General features: G+C 38.1%; 3 protein-coding genes across 4 annotated transcripts in view; 2 read left to right on the forward strand and 1 right to left on the reverse strand.

Annotated features, from left to right (window-relative positions):
* Nucleotides 1–13,887, reverse strand: part of LOC134819545 (S-formylglutathione hydrolase-like) — a 97,632-nt gene that overhangs the window by 81,147 nt on the left and 2,598 nt on the right. The window lies entirely within an intron of this gene.
* Nucleotides 1–13,887, forward strand: part of LOC134819537 (uncharacterized) — a 31,412-nt gene that overhangs the window by 9,868 nt on the left and 7,657 nt on the right. Inside the window, exon 6 of the mRNA XM_063829525.1 lies at nucleotides 4,655–4,804. Coding sequence (XP_063685595.1) covers nucleotides 4,655–4,804 — 150 coding nt within the window. The remainder of the gene's footprint in view (nucleotides 1–4,654; nucleotides 4,805–13,887) is intronic.
* The window catches only part of LOC134819539 (SH3 domain-containing YSC84-like protein 1), a 35,928-nt gene continuing 33,750 nt past the window's right edge, over nucleotides 11,710–13,887 (forward strand). Inside the window, exon 1 of the mRNA XM_063829529.1 lies at nucleotides 11,710–11,720. The gene's annotated coding sequence lies outside the window, so the exon portion shown is untranslated. The remainder of the gene's footprint in view (nucleotides 11,721–13,887) is intronic.

The raw sequence follows: 13,887 nt of genomic DNA on the forward strand, positions 1-13,887 counted from the left end.
AACAAGGGTAAAACGTATAATTACAGATTGTGGAGTATGAACTGTATTTACTGCTTATTTTAATTTAGTTATGAAGAACAATTAAGAACAATTAAGAACAATTAAGAACGATTAAGAACGATTAAGAACAATCAAGAACAAAAGAACAATTAAGTTTGTAACGTAGTTCGGGTATGTTAAATACATTATTTAAGTATCAGAACTGTGGTTGAAATAACTGACATCATTTAAGCACACTGGTTCTCCTTACATCTGAACTGTAATTAATGAACAGTTTAATATTTAAGTATAATATACTACATACTATTAAATATAATATTCAAATACTAATATTATGATCATATTATTTAAAAATTAAAACGGTCCTAAATTAATAGTCTCTTTGTAATCTTACTACACATAAAGCGAGACGATATATATTTATATATTTGTTGCCATTTTACTGACACCACGGTATCAACTTTAACAAAACCGTGAGAAACATACAAATAAAATTTATTAAGAGAAGTATAAAAATGAAGTGTGTTAATGAAGTTTCCTTGAACTAATATTTTAGTTTCAACACGACAGTCTTTTTGAAAGTAAAATATTATTCCCGGGAAAAGTCATGCAAATATGTAAGGAAGGCCCCGTGACAGCATGGACATTTTTTCGTAATTCGCATCTTTTTGACTTAACGTTAACTCAAAAAAATGCCGATTATCTGAAAAAATGCAAAGCAATTCGCATCTTTTTACAATAACTCGCATCTTTTGGCGTTAAGCTTAACTCCAAAAGATGCGATTTGACGTCGTATCAAATAATTTTGACTTGAAATAATCAAGATTTATCCCCAAATCGCATCTTTTGGCGCTAAGCTTAACGCCAAAAGATGCCGTTTGACGGATAAAGTCGTAAAATCTTAAAATGCGTTTTCAAATGGCATCTTTTTGAGTTAACCTTAACTCAAAAAGATGCGATTTAGGAAAAACTTTCGCGCGAAATTTCAAAATTCTTCTTCCGAATTCTTGAATTGCTACATTTTGCAAATCAGCTGATATTTGTAACTTTAAAAAATAACTGTAACTTATATATTTATACAGGTCCCCGGTTTAACAAGCATTCAGGATAGAACCAGCAGCGGTTAATGACACTGAAACAGAGATGAAACACAGTAAGAACAGCAGAAAGAGTGGAGTGTGATAAATATCTTCTTTTCTTCTGCACTGGGTACTGATACTGATTACTGGAGTCTGTTATCTAGTCGAAGCCTAGCCTCTTTGTAACTGGCAAGTGCTTTTCCGGATTCAATTTTCAAATAGTCCTTGGCCTTTTCAGCTAGTCGTGAATTTCGGCAATTTCCGATATTTTCAGACGATTCTTCATTAGGTCCTCAATCCTGAGCACTAGGATTACCTTAGTTTTTGCTCGTATCTAAATTATTTGCTCATGCTACTGGCTCGATAGGTTCAAAAGTTTATTTTCTATTTATCACGAAAAAAAAATTGTGCTCAAAAGTGATTTGGGCAAAAGCTGAGACAGCGCTCACGCAGGTTTGAACAACCAACCTCCCGTTTATTGCAACAACGTTCTGGCCGCTGAGCTACTTGAGAGATGTCCTATCTAAAATTTTAATGATCATATAATTGTCTTTATATTTTGGTAAAAAATGCCTATTTGGCATAAATTAGCATCGCATATAATCGTCAATAACTGGATTAGTCAATTTCGAGTTTGTATAGTACCAAACACAAGTACTGATATAGGGACTGTATGTAAACAATTAAGTACAATATTTCTATTCTATACAATACTATGCTGTTATGTAATACTCCCAATTAAAGTGCTCACACTTGAAACTGGCGGTTCCGTGTAAAAGTTTTTTGTAAGATTTTGCACGATGTTTAATGGGATGACTGTTTAATTTAGAAGTTGCATCGACCTCTCGAACTCACATTTTGATCCAGGGCCATGTTTGGTGCCATAGCTTACCTAGCAAAGCCCATGTCAGTTTCAGGAGGTGACCGGGAATCCCGGTACCGGGATTCCCGGTACCGGGATTGGCAATTTTGAGCTATCCCAGTCCCGGTCTCGGTCCCGGTCAACCGGGTCAAGTCACATTTTTCATCCCGGTCGTGGTCCCGGTCCCGGTCCCGGTCAAATGCTGATTTATGATCCCGGTCCCGGTCCCGGTTAATTCAGGATTCTTGGTCCCGGTCCGATCCCGGTCCCGGTCAATCACTCAAATTTGCCGGGATTTTGACCGGGATCTTTTACATAATTTCATTCACTGTGATTTTAAGTTTTTGTGAATTTCATCTTTAAACAACCTCTGAGCCAAATAAAACAATGTTTAAAATTGCTAAACAAGTTTAGGTAACTAATATCGTTACATAACTCATAAGTGCAAACTAACATCAAGTTTTCAACTCGGGCTACGTCCAATTGTCAATTGGAATTGGAGAATGAAACTGTTGAATAATTTGAGGGATCATTGATTGAGGAGTGAGGAATGAGGGTGAACTTGAGTAATCAGTACATGAACATTATTGGTGTAGTACATTAGGCCCATGCCCCATATTGACGGTTTTTTTATAGTTTTTTCTAATTTAATATTGTAGTTATTACTTATTCAAATTGTTCAATTATAATGTAAATGAAAGTTGCAGCTTTCAATATGAGAATACCAGTTTTGGTCCCGGTCATCCCGGTCATCCCGGTCAAATCCCGGTCATCCCGGTCAAATCTCGGTCATCCCGGTCATCCCGGTCAAATTGGATTGTTGGTCCCGGTCCCGGTCCCGGTCCCGGTAAGATAGAAATCCCAGAAATTATTGGTCCCGGTCCCGGTCCCGGTCACGGTAAATTGATAATCTCAGTCCCGGTCCCGGTCCCGGTCAAGTCACATTTTGTATCCCGGTCCCGGTCAGGCCTAAAATCATGTCCCGGTCACCTCCTGTTAAAATTAGATATAGCGTTTTACACTTTCTGTTCTTCCTCCTTACTTCCTAGACTTAGAACTTTCTTAATGTACGAATAAGAAAATAAGAATTTTTACTACTATCAGACTATATTTGTATCTTTAATACATTATCTACTTATTCACTAGCTTGCTAAAATTCATCGGCACATTACCGCTGCTCGAGTTACCTAGCAAAGCCCATGTCAGTTTTGTTTATGATATATTTATCATGAAAAATGATTTTGCTCAGAGTGATCTGTGCAAAAAAATTAACATTGACTGTACGGGGTATCGAACCTGCGATCATCCCGCCTGGCTGGCAAGGCAAGCGCTCTAGGCTGCACGCCACTCCTGTGTTACACAAATCTAAATTTTGATGACTATATTTTTGCAAGACATGAACCGTGCTTATATGGCAGAAATTAGTACCGCATACAATCCTCAATTTCGGGTTTGTCATGATTGTAATTGGGAAGTGGGAACAACTCTTCTGCATTTGATTAGAACTGTCTGTACAGTGTACAAATACAATTGGGTAAATACAAAGGTTGTGTACACTACTGTGCTGATATGGAAAACTCCCGACTATATGTTGCTACAATTCATTCGGGGGCGTGGATGAGATTTGTAATTTAGCTATTTAGGCATTTGCTTTTGACTGATTTATCTTCCGGACAGTTCTTGGAACATTGGAAGTTCAATAAAAATCAGTGCAGTAGAGGAGTAAACTTGCACGAGAGTTAAAATGGTACTATTATAATCTGTGTTGTCAGGTAAGATTTCAGTTTTCACTTTTTAGTGGGGAGTTTTAAAGATTTCAATATGAATATTTAATTTCGTAACGCCAAATCGCATCTTTTAGCGTTAAGCTTAACTCAAAAAGATGCGTTTTAGCGAGGCGTTGTGAAATTTTCAAAATATTTCTAAAACCGCATCTTTTGGCGTTAAGCTTAAATCCAAAAGATGCGATTTAGCGACGCGTTACAAAATTTTCAAAATATTTCTTAAACCGCATCTTTTCGAGTTAACGACACGAATTACGATTCTAGCTTTCGGTGTAAAGCGCATCTTTTGGCGTTAAGACTAACTCCAAAAGATGCGAGTAAAGAATCGAGAGATGCACGTTCACGACTCGGGTTTTTTAAGAAATTTCAGCGTAGAAATGCATCTTTTGAGCTTAAGCAGGCATCTTTTTTGCGCCAAAGCGCAATGTCCAGGGTGTCACGGGGCCTTAAGGACGTGTGATTTGGTACTTAGTACCAAATCACATTCGGCAGGTTTCAAATTGTCTTGCGAGCCGACTCCGAGTTTTTCTTTACTTTCAAAGACTCAGTAGGTAACTCCATCCGGGCTATGGCTCAGACTCGCTTAGTTCTTTGATACAGGAAATATAAACTATTTTTAGAGGGCTCTTCAAGAGAACGTGCTGGACACCGACCAGTCTTATTTATTAAGAAGTATTTGGATGGTCTAGGAATGTTCACTGATGGTGTACTGAATTATGCATAAAAATACAGTAAGAAGACTTAAAGTAAAACTGTTGACAAAAATCAGCTCAGGAAAACATCGGCTTAAAAAGAATTCTAAGTAGTATAATGAAGCCTTGTTTTCGTCCAGGCCAATCTTGAGGCTGATGACCAATAAATTTCCCAAATATATTCGGTTTCAGGTAATATTAGGGATATACCCATGAGAAATAACAAACCATTGCCAGGGTACAACATGTCACCAGTGTAGGCAGAAGACGCTGGACGGTAAGACGCGCTGCAACAACAAGAACTGTGTGGGGGTACGGGGTCAGTTCTGTGGGGTTTGTCTCCTCAATAGGTACGGGGAGGACGCGGAAACTGCTATAGCTGATAAGGTGAGAACTGAAACATGTTCAACAGAAACATGTTGAAATAACTAAACCGCTATCTCTGATAAGGTGAGAAACATGTTCAAAAGAAACATTTTGAAATAAGAAAACGTGTCCAACTCCAAGTTTTACATATTAGGATGCAGTGAAACTAACGGACTACGATGTATGGGGAGTGGGGACTTGCCACCCCATGGAAGCATTAAAATATGTTGACTCTGTTACATTGTTTCCTGTTAAGTGTTAATATTAAGTTAAATTAATTGTTAAACATTTAACTGATACATCTTGTAATAAAGGACTATTAATCCCTTGAAGGGTTGACTTTAAGGGTTGAAATAAATGACAAAATGAGTTCATCCGACTGTAAGACTGGCGCCGAAGGTTACTAAGCTTAAGAAAAACAAAGGAAACGAAATTTATAATTAATTGAATGACTTGCAAGTAGTGAGTACTGATGCGTTGAGTTTTTAACTTTAATTTAAAAATAGTGTATGAGAGGACTCTTGACATCTGTTTTAACACAGTCGGTAAAAAAATACAGACTAGGTGCGGCTATTGTATAATACTAAGTTAATCGGGAGGGGGGGGGGGGGGGTCAGAATCGTGCGTGACGTTGGGTGGGTGGGTCATATTTTCTTCCAAAACGCAGTTAGTACTTTTGTACTAAGTGGTGGGTCTGCTGCTCATTTCCCAGAAAAACAGTTAACTACATTGTACTATAGGGGGTTTCCAACCCAAAAAACCCCCAAAAAACTCATTTTACCTCAAATTTCAATTTTGGGAAACCCCTACTAAATAGTGGGTATAATTTGCCCATCCCCCCCCCCCCCCCCCCCCCCCGAGTTACTCATGTTAGACGTTATTAAGCTTCTGTTACAGCAGAACATGTGCTAGGCATAATGGCATATCATTCCAAAGCTAATAGTACTGTAGATAGAGATTGGAGCGAGGTATGCTTAATAAAGGAATTGAGACTGATAAATGGACGATAATTTAAATCCAGTCTTGTAAATTGGGGTTTTTAGTTTTCACTGCATAAATTATATAAATTCCTCGCATCAATTCTCAATAGGTACATTGGAACATGGTTAATTAAGTCACTATTGATATCCTACTTTTACTTTTTTTGGGCATGAAATTTGATGATTACGTGGATGACTACTAAGACAAACTAAAATCGGGAAATCGTGAGAATTACACTGGACGGCTTAACATCTGAGGCTCTATTATTCGGCATGACCGTCGAAACATGTCATGCCGACATATTGTGAACTATTGTTAACAAATACTGCAGCATGAGAATGCATTGCACGCAGGTATTTCTTTCTCTTGCCTGGAATTTGAATGTGTAAAGTATTAATAATTACGAATGTCGCTAAAATATTTTGAAACTCTCGAAATTCTTTAGCATTTGAATTACAAATTTGGAGACGTTAGATTAATCCTAGGGAATAGGGAAATTCTTTAGCTTTTAGATCACCAATTATCTGGCAAGGTATGTACTATGTACCCTCCATCCTTGTGATCGCGTCATCACACCACGTGACATCATCATACCACGTGACGTCATCACCAATTATCTGGCTAGGTATGTACCCTCTCTCCACCCTTGTGATCGCGAGGCGAGGTTAATTTTATAACACCAATAACTTCTTTTACTAATATCGTATTATTTGTTATGACAACAAGCATGTAAAATGTAATTCGGTACACTTGATATAATGCTCTTCAGATTTTAAAAGAACAGATTATCAAAATAATAATCCTTATCTTCCCTTTTATTTGGTACTACTACTTGTTAGGTAAAATAAGAAATTTCGACATTCTAGAAAGAAAATACGTGCTACACAAAGAATTGTTGAAGTAAAATATGTAATATGTAGATAATATTTGTGCGATTTAGAAAAACATACGTTTTAAACTTGTTACAAAATGTTATTATGACACGTTGCATAATCAGTAATTCACGATTGAGTCAACAAAATGACGACAAACCACGTCAATAACTCTGTGATAATACTTTCGTTTAATTGATCGGACGACGGAAAACTTTTCGAGTAAAGATGTCTTAATTAAGTAACATGTATTACGAAAGATAGTCCTCTGAAAATGTTGCTTAAATAAAATTGCTCTGTCCACTACAAGTCTCTTACTTAATTTCAGACATTTATTATAGTTGAGATACCAACTCTCAGACTATATAATAATATAGTAATACTAGAAAACCTTTGGTCAGAGGGAGGAAGCTAATAGTATTCTATTTCTTTGGTAGTCAGTTTTTTTCGCATCAAAAAATATCCGTCAGTACAACCAAAGATACAGCCGATTATAATGTAGCTAGCACTGAACACAACGTAATTACCACAAAACCGATCAAAATGCCGTTCTAACAATCTTTGCACGTGCACGTGCGTGTAATAACCCTCGGTTAGTGGTTACTATGCAACTTCTATTTGTTTACATAATTTGCACGTGGGCGGTCGTACATACAAAAAGAATCGTTTGAATTATAATATAGAAGACTAGTAGTACAATTTGTGTAAAGGAATTACTCATGCAATGATCATGGTCAGTCTATAAAACACATGAAAAGCAGTGTGCTCCATATATACCTTAGTCTCTAGCTTTGTTATCAAAACACGTGATTCGATCACGTGATATTATCTCATGAACAGGGTTTATTTGTTTTATTACGTGCAGTATGGTAATTGTAAAGTATTGACACAAGTTAACTAATAATATTATGTATATGAGTACAGAAGTCTGGCGAGGTCTGGGGAGCTGGGAGGAACTTTCGAGATCGTCTGATCTCAAAAGTTCGGAAAGATCGGAAGGGTTGATCTAAAAGCAAGCTCTGCTCAGTATTTATAGCTAATCTAATTACTAGACTAACAAGCTAGTTAATGCGGAATATATAATTATATGACATCTAACTTTCCTCTGCAAATACATTACATGTTTATAAACATAATACAAAAAAATACTATTAGGAAGCTAATAGTATTTTTTTATTAGTAAGTTTAAATCTCGTCAAAAAATATCCTACAAAACCGAAGATACAGCCAATTAAAATATTGTTTTTACTAAACACAGCGTAATATCAACAAAACCGATCAAAATGACGTTAAAACAATCATTGCACGTGCACGTAATAACCTTCGTTACCATGGTTACTACCAACTACGCAAGTTCATATTTTTCGTCTGATTTGCACGTGGGCGGTCGTACAAAGAGAATTCTCTGACTATAATATATATATACTAGAAAACCCGTGGTCACAGGGAGGAAGCTGATAGTATTTTTTGTTGGTGAGTTTGAATCGCGTCAAAAAATATCCGTCACAACCGAAGATACAGCATTAAAATGTTGCTCGTACTAAACACGGCGTAATCTCAACAAAACTGATCAAAATGACGTTAAAACAATCATTGCACGTGCATGTGCGTGTAACAATCCTCGTTACCATGGTTACTTTGCAACTACCTATTTCTCGTCTAATTTGCACGTGGGCGGTCGTACATCCTACAGAAATAATTCTTTGAATTATAGTAGAGATAGTTACACATATATGATAACGTAGTAACTGCAGCGTAAAGAATGGTCACTGTACGCTGGTTACTACCGCGTTACGTACCGTCTAGCTAGGGTCTTAAAAAACAACGTAAGGGGGGGGGGGGGGGGGGGGGGGGGAGGGGGGGGGGGAGGGGGGGATGGGTGGGTGGTCCGGACTCTCTCTCTGTTTTGGTCAACGGTTTCTGGTCTCTTACTATAAAGATGGAGGCCTTCTCGCCGTGCCCACAGAATGCAACTCCTGCTAGCTGCATTCCAGGACTCCCAAAGTATATACGAAATCATAGAATAATAAATATCAATGCAACAGACCTCTGGAGTCTTGAAGCTGTCGCTACCTGTCTCAGAGCAAACCCACTTCGGTTGTGGTACTTCGGTGGGCAGACAAGGGACTTCCAAGCCAGGTCATCTCCTGGAATTGGTGCTATTATTAGTTTTCCTGGGAGTGGGTTATTTCCTGATGTTGTTTTCCTGAAATTGTGTTATTTCCTGGTGTTAAATCCTGGTAGTTTACCCAAAAAGATCTTCCTTGTCTAGTCTTTTTGACTGTTCCACAAACTTTATGATGTGGTTGAGTTTGCTGTTGATAATTTCCTCCATTGTGAGTTATGAGTAGAGGTTTACCAAATATCCTCAGTCTGATAGTCATCAGCTGTACACATTCGCAGAGGAAATGTTGTGATGTTTCTGCTTCCCCTGGGCAGTGTTCGCAGTCTTGTGTCTCAAAGTTGACGTTGTTGGCCGTAGTCTGAAAGTAAGCTAGTGGGCTGTGCCCTGATAGTAGCCATGTAAGCCATCTGAGGTGAGTTCCTGTGATATTAATATTCCTGTATTTGTATTTGTTAAGGAATAGTCCAAGAGGGATTTTCCCTTTATCACTGAGGTCGACCTGTTGGTATGCGTTGAGGTGTAGTTTGAATAGGTACTCATCGATTGTGTTGTTGATGATTCCTTCAGGTAGTGGGAGGAATGGTTCAGGTCCTATGGGGATACTGCTGGATCCCCCTCTTGCGAGTTCGTCGGCAATTTCGTTACCGTGTACTCCTTCGTGTCCTGGGACCCACCTAAGTTCTACTCGGTGGGAGGTACCTAATATATTAAGTTGGTCTACGATGTCCAGTACTATTCTGGAGCTAATGCTAGTGCTGGTAAGCGCTTTAAGCGAGGCCTGGGAATCTGAGAAAAAGTTAATGGTAGCTGGTAACCCTATGTTATCATTGATCCAGATACTTGCCATGTGGATCGCAAAGAGCTCGCATTGGTAGACTGTTGCCAGCGTGCCAAGTTGGTCCGGACTCTACGGCGTAAGTCTTGAGCCCGTAAAGGACATTCATTACATACCAGCATAAATAACTCTCTGTACTTTTACGAGAATTGAAGCCGTTTTACGTAATCTTTCTTCTTAAACTTTTTAACTACTTTTTATACTTTTCTCCGACTAATTGGTTAAAAGTAAATACGAGTTAGTTTTGTGGAGTGGCCACAAGTAACAAATAAGTGACTATGGTAACTAGTAGTGTAACCATGGTAACAAGTAAGTGAACTACACGAGTTCGCAACTGGTACGACAGAATAATAAATCTTAAACTTAAAGCAGCATTTGAACTAATTGATGAGTTGTTACTCACATGACACATAAAACACCTTCGTTAGACAAAGTAGGTTGTAAAGAAGAAACAAGAGGGAAATATCGCGTCAAGAGGCCAGGGAGGAGGAAATAGTTTAGTCGACTTAGTGCCTGTTAGATTTTGTTTACGATATGGTTACTGGTTGTTAACATTTCTCAATAGTCACTACTCAAGATAAAAAAGATAAAAACATTTCAGCTTCAACGATCACGTTGGTCCAGTAATAGGTTGATAGGAGCTTAGTGTTTATTATTTTATTTGGGTTGAGCATCAAATAAGTTATTTAACTTAATTATGTTCCCTAACGAATAGTAATGCTGAGAATTCATACGATTTGATTTGAAACTTTTACAAATAGTACATTATACAATACAGCAAAGAGAATTAAAAATATACGACATTATTATCATGAGGCATTTGTAGGGTAAAAGTTGTAGTCCATATTGTATAAATACTAAAAGCATGGTTAAGTGGTACAAGTTCTGGGGGTATATGTATTACAAGTAATAGTTCTACTCCCAGACTCACTAACACCACCTCCATCTAAATACACAAAATGTATCTAAAACACGCAAATTTAGAATTATCAAAATAAATACATAATGTATCCATGACCTGACCCATAATGCGCCAAAAATTGCGCGCGTAACATCACACAGCGCTTAGAAGCAAGATTACAGTCGGATATAAAGTTCGCGTAATCCAGTTAAGTATATTAACTGAGGACTGCACCAGGGTCAAATCATGGTGACAGAACGTAAATGTTATTTAATATTATTTAATAGATTTATTTTTATATTATAGTTGTTATATTCAGTATCGTGACCGATCTATCAGTGGCGGGGGCCCACATATAAATATCATTTGCACTCATTAACTTAGTCAGGGTCTGTCAATTTGTCCCAAAAGTGTTTTGCCAGGTTTGCCTTAAAAGTTCCGGCATCACTTATCTCTTTAAGGTCAGTTGGTAGGTCATTCCAGACACTGTGTGTTCTGAAGAAGAAGCTTCTCTTAAAGGAGTGAGCTTTTGCTTCCACAGTACACTTCAGGGAAAGGTGGTCGTGTCTGTTCTGTCGCCTCTGGTTGATATCAGGCATTTGAGATGTATCAACTTCATTATATCTCGAGGGTTGCCTTATGTTTGAACGCAACCTACCCTGTTCACTGGTTGTTATCGGGGTTAAATAAGGTGGGAGCTTCAGAACAGATTGACCATTGTATATCTGATGGAATAATAGTAAGTCTGTGTATTCAAACTTCAGCTCCATTGGCAACATGTCTAGCTCTCTTAATCGAGCCAAGTATTCTAAGTCATTATAGTGATGATCCTGTTCGCCAAGGATCCACATAACTGCTCTGCGCTGAATGTTTTCAACTTTGTTATTCAAGACAACACTTGTTGGTCTCCAGACAACACTGCAATTTTCGAAAAGGCTCCTAACCAGCGCTAGATAGAATGCCCGTTTTTGTTTACGGTCGTTAATAAACCGTAGAGTTCTTTTCATTAGACCTAGACGAGAACTAGCTTTCGTACAAAGGTTGACTATGTTCTCCTCCCACTTAAGGTCTGTTCTAACAAAGACCCCAAGGTCTTTTTCACTCTGGACGAAGTCTAGTGCCGTTCCATCTAGGGTGTAGACAAAGAGCTGAAAGGGGAAAAAACTCAAAATTCCTTTTTCGCTCAATTTGCTTGATATAGAGAGTACCTTACATTTATTGGGGTGAAACTTCATTTTGTTTCTTACTGCCCAGCAATGCAGGGCATCTATATCTGCTTGTAGGATCTCATGGTCCCTCCAGCCCACAATTTTACGCCATATTTTGGTGTCATCAGCGTACAGGGCAATTTTTGTACCTTCACTTACGCATTCTGACATGTCATTAATAAAGAGTACAAAAAACAGAGGTCCTAAAATGGAGCCTTGGGGAACTCCTGATTGGACATTCTTTTGTTCTGATTGGGATCCCCCAATAATAACACACTGTTTGCGGTCTTTGAGATAGTTCATAATAAACTTCAACAGTGTACCATCAATTTCAAATTCCGATTTTAATTTCTTTAGGATGACATCATGGTTAACTGAGTCAAAGGCCTTGGCAAAGTCAAAGTATACCACATCAGTTCTGATATTATCGTTAATAGACAGTGAAAGACAGTCTATATACCCGACCATTTGTGTAGTACAAGACCTCTGAGGAAGAAAACCATGCTGGTTGTCATGTATTTTATGCTGGCATTTTGCCAACAGTTCATCTCTCACTATTTTTTCAAAAATTTTCATTGTAAGGCTTGTGAGAGAGATTGGCCGATAATTTTCAACTAACGTTTTGGGGCCTTTCTTATGCACAGGTACTACGTTAGCAAATTTCCATTCAGATGGTATCTGACCTATATTATAAGAGATTTTAAAAAGGCTCGAGAGTGGGTATGCAATACTATCTCTACAGTTCTTTAAAATTTTGCCATGGATACCATCTGGACCAGCAGCTTTATTAACATTGACATCTTTTAGAATTTTTCGGATTCTGCTGGTACTGAACTCAATGTCGTTTACTGAGTCATTACTATAATCAATATCAACATCATAATTACTCGCTTCGGAAAACTGTGCAGCAAAATATTCATTGAACATTTCAGCTTGGTCTAAGTGATTGTTTCTAAATCTGCCGTTATAGTTTACTGTTCCTGGTATGCGAGTAGATTTTGATGTCGATTTGACATGTTTCCAGAATTTCTTTGATATAAGAGCTGGATCATCATCATCATTCAGATTTGATATCATTTTTTGGTCGACCAAATTTTGAAAATCTTTTCTACATTGTGAGAACTTTTCATAGTCCTCAGCTAGGCATGATCTTTTAGATTTGACTCGTAGTTTTTCTTTTTTGAGACACAGCTGATAAGTGTCAGAGTCAAACCAGGGTGGCTGATCCTTATCTGATATCGTAATAGTTGGGATTCGGTTCTGTATGTGATGGAACAGGATTTTCTTAAAACGGAACCATCCTGTTTCTGCATCACAGTTAAGGTGATCATCCCATCTAACTGATTTCAGATCATTGTTCAGGCCGATCCAGTCTGCTTTTTTGTAATTTAAGATTTTTCGTTTGGTGACCTTCTTTCTAAACTTCATTTTAGCACTAAAAGTTATTCCAAAGTGATCTGAGGAGCATATCTCATTTTTCCCCAGGACCGCCAAATTTTCAACAACACTTATCATATTACAGAAGAGAAGATCGAGGACCTTCCCTTTATCATGAGTGGGTTGGTTTATCATTTGTGTTAAGCCTAGGTCATTAAACAGATCTATAAAACGGCCACCAAGAAGTGTGGGGGACACACCGTCTAACCAGTTAACTTCAGGTAGATTGAAGTCCCCAACTACAAAGTGGGCCTTAAACTTTCTCCGTCCTACCACATTTCTGAGGTGTTTCTCAATTTCATTAAAATTATTTTCACCAAGGGTGCCAACTCTATAGCAGGCAGTTATGCAGTAGCATGTGTTGTTTGATTTTAGGCTGACTGAGATCATTTCAGCCCTAGAGCTGACATCAATCTTGTCATTTTCAATACTGATGCCAGTCTTGACTGCAATAAGGACTCCACCCCCCTTCCTTCGAAACTTATTTGGGTTATCAGGATCCGGGGGGTGGGATCTTTTGGATCTATCCTTCCGATATATCTTGTAGATGCTATCAGGGAGGATCTCATTTTCCAGGTGCTCTTTTGAAAGCCAAGTCTCAGTCAGAACAATAACATCAGGCTTGTCTTCATAGATCTTAGATTGGAGCTCTAGTAGTTTACCAGCATCAAGCGGCATGTTTTTAGATGCTAGGCCACTAAAGGGGACAAGCCCTCTCAAATTTTGGTACATTACCTTTAGATGA

This window comes from Bolinopsis microptera, chromosome 8 (genome assembly GCF_026151205.1).
Source record: "Bolinopsis microptera isolate Bmic1 chromosome 8, MBARI_Bmic_1.0, whole genome shotgun sequence".
NCBI classification, from domain to species: Eukaryota; Metazoa; Ctenophora; class Tentaculata; order Lobata; family Bolinopsidae; genus Bolinopsis; species Bolinopsis microptera.